Here is a 24,905-nt window from a genome sequence, read left to right on the forward strand (position 1 = left end):
GTGTGTGTGTGTGTGTGTGTGCGCATGCATGTGTGGATATGTGTGTGAGAGAGAGTATGCGTGTATACATATATTATTATGTGTATGTATGTGTGTGCATGCATGTGTGTGTGGAAATGTGTGTGAGAGAGGGTATGCGTGTATACATATATGTATATGTATGTGTGTGAGCGTGCGTGTGTGTGTGTGTGTGTATGTGACCCCAGAAGTGGCGGTCGTCATCTGCTGAGCCTCATGAGAAAGGCGTTGGTGGAGTCCTTGCAGTTGAGCGGGAAGTACTTGTAGTAAAAGTTCAGGATCAACTCCTCGGCCTTGAAGCCAAACTTCTGGTAGAGGAACATGGCAGGGTTTGTGGCTGACACGTGGAGGACCACGTCTTTGCCCATGCACGTCTGAGGACATACAGAAAAGTAATGCTTACATTGTCTTGTTTTTAAAAATTAAAATCCCCCCCCCCCCCCCAACATATCACAAGTGATTGACTGTAATTGCCCATGCACGTTTTAGAAATACACAAAGTAACGCTTTTATTTATTTCTTATTTTTAAAAATTTAAATCACCCCAAAACCCTAACATGTATATTAATTATTGACTGTGTATTTGAATGTCAACCTCTTAGTTTTTAGTTTTAGTAAGAGTTTTACAGCACTTGCAACACAATAAGGTCATATAAGTGCCGAAGATTAGAGGTGTTACAAGAGAGGAACAAACACAAAAAAAAAGAAGGAGGGGAGATAAAGACGATAGATGTTGGAAAGGAAAGAAGGAGCAAACCACACCAGAGCACCTGCCAACCACCCACGTCAACGTCTTACACTCTACACAATTCAAATCATTTATGATTTAAAAAGCAGGCTGCTTTGACAGTGTCTATCAGGGCCAACCAAGACTCAAAGGTAAAGCGGGATATAACATCCAAGCAGACAGACAGAGATACCTGATTTTAAAAAAAATTGCCATCATGTTATTAGTTTTAGTTTTAGTAGAGGTTTTACGGCACTGGCAACTGCATAAGGTCATATGAGCACCAGAAGATTAGAGGTGTTACAAGAGAGGAACAAACATAAAAAAGAAGAAGGGGAGATAAGGACGATAGATGTTTGACAGGAAAGAAGAAGCAAGCCACACCAGAGCACCCGCCAATCACCCACCATCATGCTATGGGTCCCCATCAGTAATACAATAAAGCTATTACAAAAAGTTGTACAGTGGCAATATTTGACAAGCTAGGACAATAAAGGCCACACTTTTGATAAGGTGTAAGTGAAGACAAGCACAGCAAAACAACAACTGCTGTTTTACGCGGGGAAAAGAACATGTTTTTTTTGGGTTTTTTGTAAAGTGTTTTACGGCGCTCGCAACTGCATAAGGTCATATGAGCGCGCGGGACACACCTAATATTTTCAGTTGGTAGGAAATTTTGAATCTTGGCGGCCGAAGCCTACTCTTATCGATTTTAGACCACAAAAGGATCTTTAATGTGCGCAACTTGCACACGGGCCCTCCAACATTTTTCGACCTTGTCCGAGAAGGCTACGTGTAGATCTTTCCTACCCGAAGATCAGGGGTGTGGCTGAAAGACAGCAGTAAGAAGAAGCGAAGGAGTAGCAGTAGAAAGGCTGCAGAAAGAATCAGGAGCCCAGAGTAATGGGCAAAGGGGGTGGGGGCAGAAAGAGGAGGCGAAAGCAGACGACAGAACATTGCTAGAGAGCAGGAAATGAGGTGAAAGGAGACAAATTTAGAGAAGAAAATTTTTCGGTCGCTACCCGGATTCGAACCCAGGACCTTTGAATGAGAGGCCAACACCTTAACCTCTAGGCCACGAGAGCCCCCGGGAAAAGAACAATTTCCAGCCCGTCCCAAAAGGGTGCTTATCATCCTATAAGACAAAATGATAAGCATAAATAGATAATAGACAGATAATCATCCATGACAATAATTATGCTTCAAATGTCTGCCAGTGTCAACTCAATTCCCTATGGGGACCAAGAAAAGTGGAGTTTTACTTTTTTAAAAATAAAATAAAACACTTTGAAAAAAAAATTGATCCCTGCTGGGAAACTTGGGTTATAATGACAAACATACATACGTAAATACATAATTAGAAATACATACATATATATTTAATACTCAAATAAATGCATACATAAATACACAATATCCCACCAATACAGAACAATTTCACAAACATGCCATTGCTGGTCGCCATTGTATAACGGTTCAACAAGACATGAAGGTCGCCACTGTTTCATGGTTCAACAAGACATGAAGGTCACCACTGTATCATGGTTCAACAAGACATGAAGGTCACCACTGTATAACGGTTCAACAAGACATGAAGGTCACCACTGTATCATGGTTCAACAAGACATGAAGGTCACCACTGTACGATGGTTCAACAAGACAGGAGCCCTGACCTGTATGAGATGGTAGATCATGAAGGTGGCGATGCCCGCCCCGCGCCACTCCGGGTGCGTGAACACGAAGGAGATGTAGGCCTCGTTGTAGCCACGGTCCGGCACCAGGAACGCAAACGCAATCACAATTTTCCTGACGGACACAAAACAAAACATTTCAAGTGTGTTTCTCCACACGCAACAGGGGAAAGCTAAAAAAAAAACAAAAACAAAACAAAAACCCAAACATATTTCTTACTTGGAAGTATTTCTTTTTAAATTTAGTTCCAGATAATTCAGCTCAATTTTGCTGGTCTTCCGTTACAAAAAAAAAAAGTGACTCTTTTACTTTTACTCTGTTATACAAGTAAAGCAAATACATTGTGCAATACTCACTTGTTTTGCAATAGCGACAATATCTAACTACCGCTACACTAAAGTATTCATTCTGACAGAAAAATAAAATGTTTCATGTGTAAAATCCCTTTTCCCTACACCGCAAAACTCAAGGCTTGAGCTCGAAGCACTGTTGAAAATCATATGACAGTGCAATGCTTTCATCCAAAAGAAACCACATATGACTTGGTTTCAAATAAACACAGACAAAAGACAAAATTCACCTCTAGGAAAAACACCTGTGTTGGGGATACATGCATATATGTGAGGCATCCTGACAAAATGAGTTACTTCTCGCAATCCACAAATGGAGATGTGGGCCAAAAATCGACACTTGGCTCAAATTTGTGCCATATTTTACGTATGACATGCCTTTTTTAGTTAGTAGTATAGGATTTTACGGCGCTCGCAACTGCGTTAGGTCATATGAGCGTGCGACACGCCTTTTATTATTTCATACTTTTATAAACTGTAAAAACTTCGCCTATAGGCCTGATGCATCTATTTCCACTGGGCTCAAATCCGAGAAGTAACTCATTTTGTTAACACCCTTAACATATGTAACAAAATCTACGAGCACATTGACCAGTGGGCCACGTACAACAACACACGTGTTCACACAAAGAACATACAAACATGTACTTACAACACAAAAATTCTGTACATGAAAATACAGGCCTATCTACACAAAAAAAACCCATGTCCATACATCTTTAAACATTGTTGATCTGACTATAACAGAAATCCTGTGTATGCGTGGAGAGTACATAACCACACAAACTTTTAATTTAGTTTCAGTAGAGGTTTTTACGGCGCTCGCAACTGCATGAGTCATATGAGCGCCAGAAGATTAGTGGTGTTACAAGAGAGTAACAAACATAAAAAAGAAGAAGGGGAGATAAGGACGATAGATGTTTGATAGGAAAGAAGAAGCAAACCACACCAGAGCACTCGCCAACCACCCACACACAAACTTTGACCTAACACACACACATATATATACAACAAAATCTCTGTACACATGGAGATACTGACTTGTACATGACCACACAGCTGAAGTCTGGGTACTGTAAACACTCCGACACTGTAAAAAAAACAGAGAAAAGGGCACATGTACGCCTGTATAATATGACCTTCAACTCAGCTAGTTTGAGTAAATAGAAGCACAGTAATTGAGTTATGGTCATTTGCCACTTTGAAAACAAACCTCAAGATTTTTTTGTTTTTTTTAATAGTAGAGGGTTTTACGGCGCTCACAACTGCATAAGGTCATATGGGCGCCAAGGGGTGGGTGTCAACAAAGAAGTCTTTACAGGGAATCAGACTTAGACTGCTCACCTCTCTAGCTTCAACAGCACAAGGTCTGCTTCCACTATCAAGGCACCCCAAAATAGCAGTAGGTCACAAGAGAGTGACAAACATACAAAAGATGTAGAGGAAAATGACAATAGTAAGGATCAGGAAAGAAAAAGCAGCAGTTCCCTGTTGTAGATCAGGCACAGTTATGAGCGTGACATGAGTCAGCCCATTTACAATTCTACTGTGCTTGAACAAGAAATATCACCCCTTTGGTAGAGGTGGGCAAAATCCGGATAATCCAAAAGAATAACCGGATAATTCTCAATGAAACATTATCCGATTTTAGACTCTTACCTCTCTTTCCTGACCCGTTTGCCGAAGTGGGTGCACCTATTTGTTGCAGTGATGATAACCCGTTTGTCAAAGTGGTTCTAACCCATTTGCTGAAGCGGTTCATATCATATTATTAGCCGAAGAGGTGCACTAAAATATTATCCGGATTTTGCTGAAGCGACTCATTGCCCAGCTCTACCCTTTGGGAAAGGCCTAAAGACACTACAGTCAGTGGCACTGCCCCAGGGGGATGAACCCCAAGTTTGACAGACAGAAAGAACAGAAGGGAAGTGTAGAACTGTGACTTGCAAGTGGTTCCCAGCAGAGTGCTACAGCATAGAGACTACTCATCACTAAACTCACCACAAGACAGTGAGAGAGAGAGAAATGAATACAGAACGAACTATGCTACCAGTGTACAGTTGCATAGGCAACATAACACAACAAGGATAGTGGGGATCAAGTGGTATGATCGAGTCACGAATGCTCAACTGTGGGAGAGAACAAGCCAAAGGCTGATAGAAGGAAGACATACAGGTGAAGAAATGGAAATGGATTGGACACACCCTGAAGAGACCCCCGACAAGCATCATTAGGCAGGCTTTAACGTGGAACCCACAAAGAAAGCGTAAGAATGGAAGACCAAAGATGACATGGAAGCGAGCGGTACAAGCGGAAATTGAAAAAGCAGGGACATCATGGAAACAGATAGAAAAGGATGCTCAGGACAGGCTTCGCTGGAGTAATGTTGTTGATGGCCTGTGCTCCACTGGGAGTTAAAAAGGGCAAGAGAGAGAGAGTACAATTGTATAGGCAACATAACTTTGACCAGCTGAACTTAACCCAAAATTTAGAAATTTTCTAATGAAATACTTCATTCACAGCCAATGCTGAGTCACTAGAATTCATTATTATAAAAGTACATTTTTATATGCGAGTCGGTCTAAGGAAATCAGGAATACATCGCCTGTTGGCCGTTTGGAGTTTTTGTGCTTTTCTGAAAGCTGGGATCTTTCTGATTATTACGTACTTTGAATTTTTCAATTATCTTTTCTAGAAGATGAGATATTGCATTTTGAAGTAAGGAAATGTGGAACAGTAAAAACTGAGAAAAACATGTTCAAAGTCATACCATTATTGCATTTTAATATCTGAATGCAAATTCAAAATAAAATGAGAAAATATAACTATTATAAAGTGGTTTTTACTTCTGACACCATGTAAAGTTACCTGGCGGTCCGATGCGTCGGGTCTGTCAGGGGGCCCCCATCCAAGATAGGTGTTGTCTCGTCGTGGTCCTGAGTTCGACTGACTACCTCCGTGAGTCTCTCAGACGATCTCTCTATTTTTTGCGCCCAGCTCTTGACGTCATCCAAGGGCGTGCTACTCCCCTAATTATCTAGTTCCCACAGTAAAGATAAGAGTCATGTCCCTTGACATCACAGATACAGCTGTTGAATTATTTTCTAAAATAGTCCAGAATCCCCTGGCATGTGTGCTCAAAATCGACAAGAACAGACCACACCGACTATTTTGCCGATATTTCTGTTCAAGGATAAGCGACATGTTCCTGATTTCCTCAGACCGGCTCACATAATATGTATATATATGTACATATACACATAAACATAGACAACGTACTGTCCACGCCGGGCCACACAGAGCACCCGCCAACCACCCATGACACAAACGTACATACACATATACACATAAACATAGACAACTTACTGTCAACACCGGGCCAGAAGAACTCCCTGCAAAGAGCGTTGACCGAGGGAATGTGCTCCGGCCGGACGTAGCAGAAGTCAATTGGGGCACTCGGAGGGGGGGTCCAGTTAGGGTCGTGTCTGCCGAGACACAGGTCAGAGGTCAAATGTGAGGCAGCGGGGTGAAATCAGATGCTTTTCGTGAAATCAGGCACTTGTCAAAATAACAAAATCCGAGAAATCTGCATTTTTTGGGGCAGTTTGGAATTTTTTTTCCTTCAAATTTTTGTTTTTTGGCTCAACTCCTTTTGTGTCCATTCATAAACACTGTGTGAATTCTGTAGAAAAACGTTCGTTGATTAAAGGCACAAAAAATGTGAATATGCAGTTTCCAACGACCCTTAAGCTATGGAAGTCACCAAACTTTGGCGGCCAATTTCTCGCTAATTTTGCTTCTGAAACTTCTTTATTCCAAGACAAATAAAATGTCAATTCAGAAGAAAATTTTTTGTTCAGCATGCAAAAATTCATATGGTAGGGCCTACACTTCAGACTGCGTAAAGTCGAAGCCTTCTAAACTGCGAAGAAGAATTTTTACAATAGATCTAGATAAAAATTTGTTTTTCCAAGACTTTTTCCCAACTTCCCAAAATTCCAAGAGTTTTCCATGTTGGAAAACAAAAAACAACATTCAAAGAGTTTTCCAGTTTTTCAAGACCCGTAGGAACCCAGCAGTAGTGACCAGGAGGTGACCATTACGGTACCTGTTGTGGTAGGCGGCGATTTCTTCCAACAGTCGCATCCTGACGGGCTTGTGGGACGGGTTGTAGTTACGCCAGATGAACGGCAGCAGGACTCTGAACACACGCAGGAAAAGTAAAAACAATTGATGAACACAAATGATCGCTTTAAGCACAAGGGGGGCTATCCCGAAAAAAGCTGTTTTGAGATAATCGAAGGCAAAGTTTTTGCCCCTTGTTCAGTTTCTTTAAAAGACAAGGAGAGGGTTCTCTATAACCAAACAAATAGACACACCAATGAAACCAAACTTCTCCTTTAGGTAGGGCAATGCCAACTTTTGGTGTAGGTCAAGATTTCAGGAAACCCCCAAAATCAGGGTTAGCCTGCTTGTCCTTAAAAGAAGCGACCAAATATCACAACACTCACGTGTGACTATGGCACTACGCGGTCCATGATACTATGATTCAGTTTTATGCTCTACAATCTTCTTTTGCCCATGTCCCTTTCCCCCCCCCCCCCAACCCCCAAACCAAAAATCATAAGAAAAAGCTATCGGGTCCCCCCAAAAAAGAGAAAATCGCTAAAATAAAACAACCCTGCTCAGTACAGAAAACATTTAGAATGGGGCACAGCATCCCAGCAAACAAGTAGAAATACTCATCACAGTAACTTTGACATGTGGAGATCACTCTACTCATTACAGCAACTTTGACATGTGGAGATCACTCTACTCATTACAGCAACTTTGACATGTGGAGATCACTCTACTCATTACAGCAACTTTGACATGTGGAGATCACTCTACTCATTACAGCAACTTTGACATGTTTGTGGAAATCACTCTACTCATTACAGCAACTTTGACATGTTTGTGGAAATCACTCTACTCATTACAGCAACTTTGACACGTATGTGGAAATCACTCTACTCATTACAGCAACTTTGACATGTATGTGGAAATCACTCTACTCATTACAGCAACTTTGACACGTATGTGGAAATTACTCTACTCATTACAGCAACTTGGACATGTATGTGGAAATCACTCTACTCATTACAGCAACTTTGACATGTATGTGGAAATCACTCTACTCATTACAGCAACTTTGACATGTATGTGGAAATCACTCTACTCATTACAGCAACTTTGACACGTATGTGGAAATTACTCTACTCATTACAGCAACTTTGACATGTATGTGGAAATCACTCTACTCATTACAGCAACTTTGACATGTATGTGGAAATCACTCTACTCATTACAGCAACTTTGACATGTATGTGGAAATCACTCTACTCATTACAGCAACTTTGACATGTATGTGGAAATCACTCTACTCATTACAGCAACTTTGACACGTATGTGGAAATCACTCTACTCATTACAGCAACTTTGACACGTATGTGGAAATCACTCTACTCATTACAGCAACTTTGACATGTATGTGGAAATCACTCTACTCATTACAGCAACTTTGACATGTATGTGGAAATCACTCTACTCATTACAGCAACTTTGACATGTATGTGGAAATCACTCTACTCATTACAGCAACTTTGACACGTATGTGGAAATCACTCTACTCATTACAGCAACTTTGACACGTTTGTGGAAATCACTCTACTCATTACAGCAACTTTGACACGTATGTGGAAATCACTCTACTCATTACAGCAACTTTGACACGTATGTGGAAATCACTCTACTCATTACAGCAACTTTGACACGTATGTGGAAATTACAAAAGAAACGCTGGCTATCTAAATATATATATATATTATATTGAAGTGTAAAATATTCTAGACTCTCAGTTCATATGTCTTTACTCTCAAACACTACAAGTCATGATCAATACAGTTCACTGGGGCACATATAAACATACAGTAAAACCAGAAACAACTTATGATCAATACAGTTCACTGGGACATACAGTAAACATACAGTAAACATGTTCACTGAGACACACTATAAACATACAGTACAACCTGAAACAACTTATGATCAAAACAGTTCACTGGGACATACAGTAAACATACAGTAAACCTGTTCACTGAGACACACTATAAACATACAGTAAAACCTGAAACAACTTATGATCAAAACAGTTCACTGGGACATACAGTAAACATACAGTAAACCTGTTCACTGAGACACACTATAAACATACAGTAAAACCTGAAACAACTTATGATCAAAACAGTTCACTGGGACATACAGTAAACATACAGTAAACCTGTTCACTGCGACACACTATAAACATACAGTAAAACTGAAACAACTTATGAACAAAACAGTTCACTGGGACATACAGTAAACATACAGTAAACCTGTTCACTGAGACACACTATAAACATACAGTAAAACCTGAAACAACTTATGATCAAAACAGTTCACTGGGACATACAGTAAACATACATCGAAACCTGACGAAAGAAAGCATTCTCCCAGCTCTCAACATTGTCCATGTGAGGCAGCGTCGTGGAATCAGGCTCTCGTCAATTTTTGGGCATGCAGAGTTATTGGAATTATCTTAAAGCTTGTTCACTTGTCTTTATTTGGATGGAAAAAATATCCATTTATCTTGAATACAAGTCGAGATATTGAGAAAGAAGGAGGTGGGGGTAACATGTTTTCAGGGGTAAAAATAGTGAGAAAATGGCCGCCAAAGAGTAGTTATTTCCGTAGCTTAAAGAGTCCGTGATAACAGAAAATTAACATTTTTTGTGCCTTAAATCAACGTTTTTCAGAAAAATTCACCCAGAAATGAGTTTTTTAATGGGTGTGAAAGGTGTTGAGCCGAAAAACTAAAATTTGATAAAAAATTCACAAACCTGCGGGAAAATGCAAGTTTCTTCACTTTGATAATTTTGACGAGAGCCTGATTCCACCACGCTGCCTCACATATTATGAAACATATAACCCAGCTGTCCTACCGCAGTGACACTAGAACTCAGGACTCTTCAGTACAGACTTTATTTATTAATCATGTGAATGTATGAAAAGTCATTTTAAAAGCAAAGTGAATTATATCAGAATAGAAGGAAGGATTGTATCTTGGACCAGAGATTGAAGTTTTCGAGTTATATTTCACAATCACTAGAGGTGATGTCACTGAGGAATATGATACCAATCCCAATCTCGATCTCCCACACGACTGACCTGGTGGTGTACGGACTAAACGACTGACCTGGTGGTGTACGGACTGACAAACGGACGAAGCTCATGGTCCTCCAGCCCCACAAGACGTTGTCTGAACGAGGTGTAGGTTCGAGACCCGGCCCTCTTTTTGTTGCCCTGAATCTGAACAGAGAAATCCACACAAACCAATCACAGGATATTTCACACTACATGAGATAAGAAAAGATAAGATAAGACAAGATAAGATACATCTTTATTGTCCAGATCCTGGCACATTGGTTTGGTGTTCACCACGTACACACACACATAGGCTTATAGTTCACATGCATAACAAAAATGAACAGTAACATAAAGAATAATTTAATCTTAAGCTAGATACATACTCATTATTCTGACAGTAACTCAATATAGAGTCCTTAGTAAAGAAAAGAAAACATTATATTATTTAAAGTATCATTAATGCCTTTCGCCCCTGGCAGGGTATAGGCCACATACAAGCTCCTTCCATTTATCTCTGTCCTGAGCCATCCTTCCAAGCACCCTTCACTTATTGTGTTGTGTCAATTGAGCTGTAAACAGTTTAGTCTCAACAAGCCTGTAGTCTCATGAGTACTTTTTAAAAAAGTACTTGTACTCAAGTACATTTTACACAGGAAAGTACTTTTACTGTACTTAAGTACATTTTTTAGATTGTACTTAAATTTGTACTTAAGTACTTTTTAAAAAGTACTTTAACAGCTCTGCCTGTACATGCACCAAATTTAAAACACCCATATTTCAGAATATTATATGAGCCATTGCCAAAAGGTCACCACTTCCACAGTAGCAATACACCACATTTAAAACCTCCATATTTCAGAATATATGAACCATTGCCAAAAGTTCACAACTTCTACAGTAGCAATACACCAAATTTTAAACACTCATAATTCAGCATATATGTGAGGCAGTGTGGTGGAATCAGGCTCTCGTCAAAATAATCAAAGTGACGAAACTTGCGTTTTTCCACAGGTTTGTGAATTTTAATAAAATTTTTGTTTTTTGGCTCAACACCTTTCATGTCCAATAAAGAACTAATTTCTGTGTGGATTTTTCTGAAAAACGTTAATTAAAGGCACAAAAAATGTAAATTTTCTGTTACCACGGACTCTTAAGCTAAGGAAATAACTCATCTTTGGCGGCCATTTTCTCACTAGTTTTACCTCTGAAAACAGGTAACCTCCACCCCCTTCTTTTGCAAATATTTTGACTTGTATTCAAGATAAATGGATATTTTTTTCATCCAAATAAAGACAAGTGAACAAGCTTTAAGATGATACCAATAACTCTACATGCCAAAAAATTGACGAGAGCCTGATTCCACCACGCTGCCTCACATATATATGAAGACTACAGGGGAAAGATGACGGTAGTCACAAACTGGAAATTGTGAGGGTGCCACTTTTAAAAGTTTGTGGACTCATAACTTTATATTCGTTTGACTGGTGTTTTTTTGTTAAGTGTTTTTGAATGGGAAATCTAACAACAATAATCAACCAACAGTTGAACAGAAATACAGTTATGAGTGAGCAAGCGCTCAAAATTGGTACCCTCACGATTTTCAGTTTGTGGCTACTATATATATATATATATATATATATATATATATATATATAACTGAAGTTGTCCAAGATGGCCACCTATTGCTGAGGACAGGTTTGACTGTACTCTCAAGGCATAACCCAAGGTTCTTCCTTTGCAGGAAATCATGTTGGCAAGATAACTCATGTTGAGGGTTTTACTTACAAAGGATGTTTTCTGAGCCATGTCATCTTGTTACGGTTGTATCACCGCATGACATAAAACAACTCATAGCAGCTGTCATTTTCTTAGTACATTATATTTATATATTTATATATATACTTACGAATATTTTCTAAAAAATTATAACATGACAGACATGCAAGTCACAGAACAAAAAGCAGAAGATTCTAAAGTTTTGACTGGAACATTTTTTATTCATGCAAATCTGTGTTGCTGGCGGGACCATCACAAGCCCAACAGTGACAATTTTGTTAAAACTAAAACATTAAAAACATGAAAGCATGCATCCAAAATGTATTTTATGAACTTGAGCAATGTAATTACAAAACAATTACAGGGCAGCCTCTCTATAACGACATCGTCGGGACCAGAAAAAAATGTCATTATAGAGGGTTGTCGGTATGGGTAGGCAATGAAAAATATGACTATGACTAATGATATATAAGGAAAAAATCAGGACCTGGATACCTTGTCGCTAAACAGAGGATGTCGTTATATAGAAGGTCGTTACAGAGAGGCTGCACTATATATTGAAATGAAAATAATACTTAATATCCCTGAATAGTCAATTGACTGTTGGCATTGTTATGGTTGTATCTCGGGGTCAAGGACTGATGATGGGTCTCATTTAAATATTGAGAAATGCTTAAGCGTCTCAAACAGCTTCTCCCAATCCAGCTAACCGTACCTGCCCGTGGAGGTCCCTGTCCTCTCTGACATGGCTCTGGCGAATTGTTGGTACCAACAAATCAACCCCCCGTTTCCTAGAGGGGTTAAAACAACAGGATAGGAGCAGGTGTGGCCCCACAAGGTGCAGGAGGCAGAACCCACCGATGTGTGGTAGACGCTATGCTCCTCACTAACACACCCCTACTCTCCCTTGAGTGGGTGTCTCATCTGCCTAACGCATCTACTGCTTTTTATCAACACACCCTCTGTGGCTGAGAAGGAACCAGCCAGTTTGAGGAGGTCTGGATGCAAGGATGAATCGAGCGGAATGCCCAACTTGCCTTCTGACTGTGGACCTCTTAGTAAAGGCACAACGATCCAGGACGTGACGATCCAAAGGCTTTCTCACTTGGCCAAAACCTCATACAAGAGTAGACAACTATAGCCAGTAGCCATTGGTGGCGGGGAGTGGGCAACATGAACCCTACCGGAACTACACGGTCACAGGGCAGTTAGGTCTTTCCAGTCTCATGAAAACCCCTTGTACCCCCCAATCCTCAACGTGCATGGCCCCTTTTCAGGGTGGGCAGACAGTCCACAGACACCCCAGTCCACAATGCCATGACACAAAGAAAGAAATTACAAGCGAGCTCGGATGTCGCCTCGTTAAACAAGGTCAGCGCCAGGCAGCGCAATCATCAGGCTGCTCTGAGCGACAAGTCAGCTACTGGTGATACACACAGAAACAGTGCTAAACCAGAACGGAAAAGCTCTCGGCGGGAGAAGGGAGCCAGTTACATCCCCAACCAGAAGAAGAGTTCCCTCAACCTCTTGCAACTCAACATCTGTGGTTTGAGGAACAAGAAGACAGAACTCCTCAAAGTCCTGAAGGACAGGCAGATTCATGTTGCCTTTCTTCAAGAAACCCTACACAAAGGTACGGACCTGAACCTCACAGGATACACCAGTTACGCCTGCACATGCACAGGATGCCGCGGTGTAGTCACTTACCTGCGAAACGATGTTCAGGGAGATGTCGTACACTTGTCGTCTGCCCAACCAACAGATATCCAGAAGGCCACCATATGGCACATTGGTAGGAAGTATACAATTTACAATGTTTACAGCCCTCCACAGACAACATGCGACTTGTCTGATCTACAAGCAACCAACTACGAAAAAACACATTTGTGCGGGTGACTTCAATGGCCACTCCCCTGAATGGGGCTACACCAGCTACAACAGCTCAGGCCGAAAGATCGAAGAACTTTGTGAAACCAGCAACCTATCTGTGTTGCAAAATGTTAACTCCACGCCTACCTTACTTCACAGAGCCCACTTGACTCTCAGCCGACCTGATCTCACCATCTGCTCATCTGACATCAAAAACTCCTGTTGCATCGAAGTGATTGATGACATAGGAAGTGACCACAGAACTATCTTTACACAGATCACCTCCCCACCTGCTTTGAACCACCCCCCGGAGAACTCATGGAACTTTAAGAAAGCCAACTGGGCAGAGTACAAAAAAGACCTCCGACAAATTGCTCTCTATCATAGTAGAAACAGATGATGAACAAGTCACTAAATATTCTTAAAGCTGCATCTCAGCACATTCCACGGGGATGCTGAAGAAATTACAAACCCTTTTGGAATGAAAAAATCCAGGCTGCTGTGGCAAAAAAAGAGAAGGCCAGACAGTTACTGGAAAACTCACCATCACCAATAGCCAGAACACACTATAAGAAGACCTGCGCTCAGGGGAAAATGACAGTTAGAAAAGCCAAAAATGAAAAATGGACTCAGACTTGTGAAGATCTTGACCTCCGCCACAATGGAACAAAACTTGGCCCCTTGTCAGCAACCTCTCGGGAGAAAGACAAAAAAGCAACCCCAAACCCTTTTTCCTTTCAGGAAACACCATCGCAGAAGACCAGAAGAAAGCCGAACATTTTAACTGGTATTTCGCCTCTGTAAACAGGGCAAGTAGACTAACTGAGGCCGATAGACTCCTCATAAACAAGACTAAGCACGAAGAAAAAGCCCCTACTTGAACAACACCCTTTTTGAGGAGGACTTCAGCATGATGGAACTTGGACAGGCCCTCAAAAAATTAAAGCAAAAGAAAGCCCCAGGACCGGACAAAATACACAACGAAATGCTGTGCAACCTTGGTGCTAAAGGAAACGATGTCATACGCCGCTTGGTAAATACCACGTGGAGAACGAGCGGAATACCAAAGGCATGGAGGATCGCCCAGACCATACCGCTCCTAAAGAAGGGGAAACCACCTGGAGAAGTGAAGAGATACCGACCTATAATATCACTAACATCATGGGGGCTCCAGTGGCTAAGTGAGTAGTGAGTTTTGACTCAAGCAATGTCAAGCAAGTGTCGGTGACACGGTGATCAGATGGGTGGTCACTGGAGTGTGTCCTTGAGCAAGACACGACAACCCTAGCTCAAATTACAGGGCGCTGCACAGTGGCGACCGACAGTGGCATTGTTTGTAAACTGTTCTGTATTTGTGTAATAGTGTGTATTTATGTATGTATTTATGTATGTACGTATTTATAATTATGTATTTATGTATGTATGTTTGCCATTGTAAAACAATGGCAAACATACATACATAAATACATAATTATAATACATAATACATAAAAACAAAGTGCCCTTCTGGGACAAATAAAAGTGTAATAAAAAAAATAATTTAAAAAAATAAAAATATCGGTAAGCTTGCAGAAAGACTGGTGAACAACCGCGTTTACCGGCACCTGGTGTAGGTTGTTTTTGGACCAGTCAGAAATGTGCGCATTGTGTTGTCATGTGTGTAGTGTGCAGCAAAACTGTGAGCGAGAACGCACTCCCGCGAGAAGTGGAATTGAGTGTGTGTGGACTGTGTTGTAGCGTGAGGCGGTGGTAGTTACTCTGGTTAGACACCCGCTGGTGGTTAATTAGTGTGTGTGGACTGTGTTGTAGCGTGAGGCGGTGGTAGTTACTCTGGTCAGACACCCACCGGTGGTTAATTAGTGTGTGTGGACTGTAAAAATTCGTACAAGAGGATCTATAGACGAAGAAGAATATCTCCGTGACCTGACGTGCGTATAGGTAAGAACCAGCGATCTTGTTACACCTGGAAAACTCAAACAGCTTGAACCCACACCAAGCAGGCTTTAGAAAAGGCAGCAACACAGAAGACCAACTTTTCAATTGAAGTCAAGACATCCAGGATGGTTTTCATGAGACTAAACACACTGTTGCCATCTTTGTAGATCTCCAACAGGCAAACGACAGAGAGTGGAGAAAAGGCCTACTCATGAAAATGATTGACCCCGGGATACACGAGAAACTTTATAAATGGATCAAGTTTTTCCTGGCAGATCGAAGCATCGAAAAAAAGGTGAACAATGCCCACTCGTCAAGAGAAGTTCTCGAGGAAGGCCTACCCCAAGGTTCCTGTCTGAGTTGCACTTTGTTCCTGATCTTCTTTAATGATGTGACGAACGTGCTGAAATCAGAAAAGACTCTCTACGCCGATGATCTTGCTCTCTGGCAGACACATCACAGCACGGTAGTAGGAGCAGGAAAATTAAACAAAGACCTCAAGAGGCTCCATAATTACTGTCAGAAATGGAAGCTCAAAATAAACTGCACGAAAACAGTATCCACCATCTTTACAAACAGCCATAAAACAGAAAAAGAAAAACTCCAACTGAAGACAGGAAATGAAAATCTTCCCAAAGAAGAACAACCAAAGTACCTAGGAGTCAAACTTGACCAAAGTCTAACAATGAAAATCCAAGTGGAGAGCATAAAGAACAAGGCGAAAAGAAGACTCCAACTTTTAAAGAAACTCGCAAGCAGTTCATGGGGATCAGAGATAAAGCAGTTTTGGAGCTCCATGAAAGAACCAGAAGAATGTGCCCCAACCACCCAATCAGGAAATTAGTAGAAACATGAAAACCAAAGAAACGACTTCTACAAAAATCGGTCATGCATCGCATCACAGAACTAATGGAGCGCCACCATCTACCACAAAACAGAAGAGAAACCAAAAGAGTCAACCAAAACATCCCTCCCCACATTTCTAAGGAAAAGCCAATCATTACAACATCTCTCCGAGACAAGAACACAAAATCTTCAGACCCAGTGATGCTGATGCTTGCATCACATCAAACAATCGACAGCTATTCAGATGAGTGGATACACGTCTATACAGACGGCTCAGCATTCAAAGGCACAACCAAAGCCAGATATGGAATACTAATACAGTACCCAGATGGAAATTCCAATGAGATCTCTGCAGCCTGTGGAGAGAAATGCAGCAACTACGATGCAGAAATGATAGCAATTGAAACAGCACCATACCATCTCCGCACAGTTTTTGATACTCATCCAAACAAAGCACAGAGTATAGTGATCTTCACTGACTCACTATCAGTCTAGCAAGCAATAGAAAATGACCATCATCTAAACGAAGACTTGACACATCACCTGATAACATCCTGTGGCGTCAACCTGGTGATGCAGTGGATTCCCGGACACTCAAACACGTTTGGAAATGACAGAGCAGACACACTCGCCAAAAGGGGATCTAGACAGGAACAACCCAACATTCCAACCTCATACAACACTGCAAAACAAACCATTAAAAGCAACAGCAAACAAGACTGGATGAAGAGATGGGCCTTGGGAAAGACAGTTAGTTTTTTAGTTTTAGTAGAGGCTTTTACGACGGCACTCGCAACTGCATAAGGTCATATGAGCGCCAGAAGATAGAGGTGTTATAAGAGAGTAACAAACATAAAAAAGAAGAAGGGGAGATTAGGATGACAGATGTTTGATAGGAAAGAAGGAGCAAACCACACCAGAGCGCCCGCCAACCACCCACTGGGAAAGACAGGCAGAGCAGTTTTCAAACATATGACTACAACAAAACGAAATGACAATATCAACCACATACAGAGAAAGAAACAGACCACGATCTTCCGCCTACGAACAGAACATATACAGCTCAACTTTCACTTGAACAGAATAAAACAAGAACTTCCCCTAATGTGTCCTTTGTGTGACTATGCATATGAGACAGTGGAACATCACCTTTTCCACTGTACAGCCCTAAATGACATCAGAGCTACCCTTCTCCCTCCGAGACCTAACTTCGACAACACACTCTGCGGAACATTACAGCAACTGCAGCAAACCTGCACTTATCACTACATGGCATTGGACAGAAGGGCGAGAGCCCAGATGTAGGCGGATCAATAACAACAACAACATGGTTGTACGTATTCATGTCCCACTTGTATCCTGTCATACGACAGCAGTGACTGACACTTTTCCCAAAGCACACATTTACAAAGACACCTTTCTCGGTGTATAGTTTTAGTTTTTAGTTAAGAATTATTTTATGGCACTTGCAACACAAAAAGGTCATATTATAAGTGTCGAGGATGAGAGGTGTTACTTGAGAGGGACATACAAAGAAAAGAAGGAAGAGAGATAATACTGATAATAGTGGTCAGAGTGAGTCAGAGTGAAGCAGGAGCAAACTACACCAAAGCGCCTGCCAACCACCCACAAAGAGAGATAATACTGATAATAGTGGTCAGAGTGAGTCACAGTGAAGCAGGAGCAAACTACACCAAAGCGCCTGCCAACCACCCACAAAGAGAGATAATACTGATAATAGTGGTCAGAGTGAGTCAGAGTGAAGCAGGAGCAAGCTACACCAAAGCGCCTGCCAACCACCGACTTGACAAAAACAAAAACAGGGCGCTGCACAGTGGCGACCAGCAGTGGAATGTCTGTGAATTTGTTTTGTTGTATTATATATATATATATATATATATATATATATACACTAGTGTGTGTGTATGTATCTGATTTCACCACAATGCCTCACATCTGGTATATATATATATATATATAAAATTATGTATGCATGTTTGCCATTGTAAACCAAATTGCCCTTCTGGAATCAATAAAAATATAATCTATAATTTTATAATTTATTTGTGCAGTCACTGGGAAAGTCGACAAAATCTGTCATAGGCCTTCTCAAATACATGTATACATGTTTCACAGCCAACTTCTGACGAAAAAAATAAATAATAAAATGCATTCTATAATAATTCAACACCATGTTTAGTTTAGTTTTAGTAAGGTTTCACGGCGCTCGCAACAGCAGAAGGTCATATGAACGCCAAGGGGTGGATGTCAACAGAGAAGTCCAAACGGGGAATCAGGCTTACTCAGCTCACCTCTCTAGCCTCAACAGCACAAAGTCTGCTTCGACTATCTAGGCACCCTGGAAAAAGCAGTCCACAAGAGAGTGACAAACATACAAAAGAAGTAGAGGAAAATGATGATAGTAAGGATGAGGAAAGAAAAAGCAGCAGTTCCCCCTACTTAGTTCCGGCACAGCATGGGCATGACATCAGCCCATTTACAATTCTACTGAGCATAAGAACATGTTAATATCACCCCTTTGGGGAATATAATTCAATACAAAATAATGTACAAATTGAAATGCTGCATATTGATGATGCTGCCTTTGAGAGGTGAAGATCTTTTCAATCTCCTTACTTAAATTACTATTTGGATAAAAAACTTTTTCACAAAGTGTACGCCAGGTTGAAGATCATCGCTGACAACCACAACACCGTCTGAGGACATCCTACGACAACCACAGAGGCACTCACTGTCTGTGCGTAGCGTGGCTGGATGGACAGTCGTTTGTTTCTTCATACTACATTACGAGCTTTATGGCGGCAAAATTGCCCGTTTGACGCCTTTTTCAAGCTTTGGGGTTTGACCTTGACAGATAAACGTGTATAGTTTTGAGCAAACTCAAACAAGTACAGACGGCAGAATCCCTCCCGGGAAAGCTAGGAACTCTGTCATTGGTCTCCACCGTCAATCTACCTGTGTACTTTTATACTTATTTGAGTTTTTGTCCCTGCACCCCCCCCCCCCCTGCCCCACGTAACATTAACAAATTTTTGCTTTTTACGAGCATTATTTTTCTTCCTGTCCAATTCAAATTCAGCCCCCCCACTCCCCCCCACACACACTCTATGACTTTGACATTTGAGTTAATTTCATCGCATAGTATCTCTTCATGCGTTGCTCATTCATCCTACGTCTCTTCTCCGGTGTCATGCGGTCGCGATACGCTTGGGATCTCTCTCTCTCCCTTTGTTTCTTTGCATTCTTTTGGCTTTCGTTCAGACGTGCAGATTTCTGGGGTGTTCGGCTCTCCTGGTCTGCCTGAGTTCTCCCTCTCGGAACCCGCTCCCTTTCTTTCTCAGCACGCTGTTGGCGTTCATTCATGTGCACAGATTCCTCGGATGCTGTTCCTTTATGAGCTGTTTGACTTGCAGTTTCCATTTTCCGTTTTGCCCTATCAAGAACAAAATACAAAGAGCAGTTAGCATTTGACGTAAGACTGCCAAATAAAGCAGAACTGATTAATCTGGTATGGTTTTACAGCACTCGCAACTACAATAGGTCATATGAAGAAGGACTGAGGAGTCTAGGAAGAACGAGAATAAAGATTGGAAGTTGGGTATGAGCTCTGTCGCGGGCACAACCCTTATGATATTTTTTTTTCGGACAAAAAATGAAAATGCACTATATTATGATCAGGCTGGAGTAGATTTATGCAAGTTTAAAAATGTTTCCCCAGTAAAAGTGCGTTATGTGATCAGAATAAACTGACATTTCAGCCCTGGAGGACCCCTTTCCACGTTGTTTCTATTGTTAAATTATTCCAATTAATTATAAAGGTCATTTACATTTTTGTGCTGAGATACTGATGACAAAACCCCCCTAAACAAAACAATACAAAAAACAAACCCCCCAAAAAACAAACAAACAAACAACAAACGTAGGGCCTACCTGCTTTTCCTATTGCGTTCAACAGCCTTTACATTCGACAGCAATCTCTGTTCTCGACTCATAGTAAGCCTTCTGTCCTTTGACCGCTGACGTTCCAACTGTCGGTACGCTTCATGACGTGTGGCGTCTTCCTTCCTGCATTGTCGGTAACGTTGGGCTCTCTCTGTGCTGGTCATTGGTTCCTTTTTCTTCCACTTCACAGGGGCCTCCACAGCTTCATGCTTCACCCCGACTCTCAACACTGAAACAATAAGTTGTGGTTTTAGTAGGAGTTTTACGGCACTTGCAACACAATAAGGTCATACAAACGCCCAAGATTAGAGGTGTTACAAGAGAGTAACACACACAAATAAGGAGAAGAGATAAGGATGATAGATGTTTGATAGGAAAGAAGGAGAAGACCACATCAGAGCACCCACCAACCACCAACTGAAACCATAAAACAAGGAACTGATGAACATTTGTACCTATCGGCTACAAAGTTTGTTGTGCATACAAGTAACAGTAACAGACGACAGCACTTATCCAAACTGAGACTGCATACCTGCTATCAAAATGTTGAGTTCAGAACCTTGTCGGCCTGTACAACTGAACTTTTCATCACTCGTGAAAGTTCAAAGAAAAGAGAAAGTGAGTTTGTTTAGCTTACACCTTGTTAACGAGTAAAAAAAAATTACAAAAGTTTACGTCTTTTCTAATGATGCAAATAAAGATTCAATTAGTGTTTTAAAAAATGGATAAGTCCTACAAGAATTTCATTGACCTTGCAATGAACAAAATAGTCCACAATAACCCCAAATCTAGTGAACGAAATCTAAATTCCAACCTACCACAACACTCCAGGATTTTCTCGCTGTTGTCTCCGCTAGATCTGGATTGATGACAAGAACAACCAGGATGGACAGCGTCTCCATTACATTCCCTCTCCAATATCTTATCTCTCACTTCAGCTCTCTCTCTCTCCAATACATTTTCTCTTATTTCAATTCTCTCTCTCTTCTTTCGTTTCTTTGCGCTCGTTTGGCGTTTACTCCGACGTGCAGATTTCCCGGACGCTGCCGCTTCACTTCCTGTCTGGCTTGCAGTTTCCGCTTTCTTTTTTGCCCTGTGGAAATAAAAGTAAAAGAGAGAGCTGTTTACCGCTTTGGAAATATATAAATGGGATGAAGTACAGTGTGCTGTAAACAGAGAAACTGAGTAGTCCAAGAAGAATGAGAATAAAGATTGTTTTCTTGGAGAAAAAAAATAAAACCCAATGTGATCCGACAGACGTAAATTATTGGAACTTGATCATTATTAGCGGACAGAACCCAATATTAAAGTGGAGTAAATTATTAAATTGCAACGAACTCACAAGTGAGCACAGCTCTTACAATTTTTTTTTTTGAAGAGAAAGAGAGACGGAGAGAGAGATAGAAAGAGAGAGAGAGAGAAAGAGAAAGACTTTGAAAAAAAAAAAAAAAGAAAAAAAATTGCATCAAACAATCAGCATAAGTTCCAGTGCAGGCCTTTACAACAAAAAAAAATCCTGAAAAAAAAGTACATTATGTAATCAGAATAAATTGAAATTTGGGGATCGTCTCCAGCCCGCAAGGGCCCCTTCTCATGTCATGTCCTTCACATTATTGCAGTCATCTTTTTTGTGTTGAAAACCCCCCCCCAAAAAACAGATGTAAAAAACTACCTACCTGCTTTTCCTATTGCGTACAGCAGCCTTTACATTCGACAGCAATCTCTGTTCTTGACTCATAGCAAGCCTTCTGTTCTTTGACCGCTGACGCTCCAACTTTCGGTAGACCTCATAATGTTCGGCGTCTTCCTTCCTGCGTTGTCGGTAACGTCGGGCTCTCTCTGTACCGGTCATACGTTTCTTTTTTCTACGCTTCTGGGGGACCTCCACAACTTCATGCTTCACCGCGACTGAAACCACAAGATAAGCAACTGATGAGAACTTAAACCAACTGGCAAAGAATTTTATTTGTCATGTTGATAATAGACTGTGCCACTAATTACTCTGCAACTCGACTTACCCACTATCAAATTGTTACGTTCCTTAGACCGTCATCACTGCCTTTCTCACCCTGCACCAGGGTAGGTATAGGCCACGGACAAACACTTTCCGCCTTTCTCTATCCTGGGCTAGCTTCTTGATATTATTCCATGTCTTCCCACCCGAGTGAAAGTTTGCATTGTTTACATCTAATTTAATGAGAAAATTCAATTATTAGAAAAAATTAGAAAGTTTACATCATATGTGACGAAGCAAATAAGAATTTGATAGGGTGAGGAGAATGGACAGGTTGTACAAGTATTTGGACGACTTTCTATGGAGCAAAACAGTCCACAATTACTTCAGATCTAGTGAATTAAATCTAAATAAATTTCACTCACCACAAGGTTCCTGCTGGACTTTCTCACTGCTTGCTCCACTAGATTCAGTCTCTATGGTGCCATCTGTGTGTTGAGGACTTGCAACCTGATTTGAAAAAAAAAAACAAACCTTTTTAAAGTGGAATTCAGTGCAATTGTAACATATTTTTTTTTAACGCTTATCTCTCTGTATTAATTCTCAGCCTGTCAATCTAACCACTATACAAGATATGGAATGTTTGGATGTGAATTGAATTTTTTCAAAGAGATGATATATATTTTCTTCTGGCTCTGATGATTGTATCGCAATGACACATGAACATTGTCATACACCCCTGAAAATAATTCACCCACAGTAAGTCTTTCAAATTTAAAACCAAAAAACCAAAATTAAAATGTAAACTGTCAACAAAAATATTTTGAGCTTAATACTTAATACTAGTTGTTTTCGAATCCCTTTAGCTGCGAGCATTTCGCTCTTTATACTTAATACTAATAATAACCAATAGAATTGAAGGGTTGAACTAACCACAAAAAAAAAAAATGGGTAAAGAAAGCTAAACAGTATTATTCTGTTCTGGGTGCACTGAGGGTAACATCGTCATCATGTCGTCACAGAGCCACTTCCTTTCTACGATTTCCCGCACTAAAGCAAGCACGGTGCCGTTTCTGCGTTTGCAGCCACCTCAGAGTTTGTACAGATCAATTCAACTGACTTAAGACAACTGTGATGACATGCATTTTCTTTTTTTTTTCTTTTAATATTAAAAAAATCAGCAATTTTTAAAAAAAGTAGGTATTTTAACTTTTTTACACCCTCAGTGACGCAATTTAGATCAGTTAGGAGATGGGCTTCTGACCCTGCTGATCAGGGCTAGCTTGGGCTGACAGGGATATAGGGTCACAGGAGAAAGACGATATACTTGATAAAAATATTATCCCCAACTCAGGAATTGAACTCATGTCTCCTGCGTGCAACAGCGAAGTGACTGTTTGCTACACTACAGATGCAAGTTTTATTTTCTTTAATTTGTAAAATATTTAATGTAAAATGTTACGGCTGTATCGAACTTACCTTCAAGTGGCGGATGCATCGATCGCCACAAAGTACGTTCAACAATTGATGGTTGAATGCGCACTTTCGGTGAAGCTTCAAATAAAATCTTGGAAGCACTTAAAACACGGAACGAGAAGACAACAAAATCAATGAGTGCGTTGCGGTCGGTTCAAAATGTACAACAACCATGATCGGTTATTATAAAGACAATTTTTATGAAATTCCAAGCCAAAAAATTTTGCGCAACACTCGATACAACCGTAACGCTTTTAAAAAGCAAAATACTCCTGAGGACAGTGTATCAGGACAAGCTGGAAAATGAAACACCTGTGAGGGAAGCTATGCCTTCCAAATTTAAAGGGAGATAAGGAAATAAGCACAAAAGTCTATGTCTTCTTTAAATGAATTGGATACTTTTGGTCTGTGGCTAAGAGTGAAGTTATAGGAATGTTTATAAAATAATCAATAATTATTCATGAAAATTTAGCAGGTTAAAAAACATAGAAAGATACTTATTAACACTACAATATGATACCTCTTCAGATTTTGTTCGTAAATACAGTCATTAAAACACTTTTGAGGGATTGTAAAAAAACCCCGTAACCCTCATTATATGGTTGACATTTTGGCAATGGCTCATTATAAGCGTTTCATTCTTTAGACAGCTGTTAGTGGCCCTTCTTCCTGTACCGTAACTAAAGAAAAACTATCTACCGTGTTAGACAAAATGGAAGCAAGGCAATGCAATAAACTAGAAAATAGCACAGTCTCTGCCAACTCTGCGGTAATCACAAAAGTTCTTAAAAAATACCCAATGAAAACAAAACAAAACAAAAGCAATAATATAAATTCTCCTGCAGAGTGAGTGATCAAACAGGCGATAGTGGACGAGGTGGTGGAGAATCAGTCGTACCATAAAACGATCCAGGTCCCGCGTTTCTTTGGTGGCCCTGGATCTCCTGGACATATCGGAGAACAGCTGACTGTCTAGTGCTGAGAACTGAGGAAATGACGACAAAACTACATTTCTATGTGTTGTCAGTGATTACTACTACTACTATTGCTACTAAAAAAAATAATAATAACAATA

General features: G+C 40.6%; 1 protein-coding gene across 1 annotated transcript in view; it reads right to left on the bottom strand.

Annotated features, from left to right (window-relative positions):
* Positions 1-127: 127 nt before the first annotated feature.
* Positions 128-24,905, bottom strand: part of LOC101849880 (cysteine-rich protein 2-binding protein) — a gene marked incomplete in the record, with an annotated part of 41,729 nt that continues 16,951 nt past the window's right edge. Inside the window, 7 exon segments of the mRNA XM_005107980.3 lie at positions 128-392; positions 2,419-2,551; positions 3,829-3,877; positions 6,154-6,272; positions 6,896-6,988; positions 10,061-10,173; positions 24,729-24,815. Coding sequence (XP_005108037.2) covers positions 219-392; positions 2,419-2,551; positions 3,829-3,877; positions 6,154-6,272; positions 6,896-6,988; positions 10,061-10,173; positions 24,729-24,815 — 768 coding nt within the window.

Source organism: Aplysia californica, unplaced genomic scaffold (assembly GCF_000002075.1).
Source record: "Aplysia californica isolate F4 #8 unplaced genomic scaffold, AplCal3.0 scaffold00647, whole genome shotgun sequence".
NCBI classification, from domain to species: Eukaryota; Metazoa; Mollusca; class Gastropoda; order Aplysiida; family Aplysiidae; genus Aplysia; species Aplysia californica.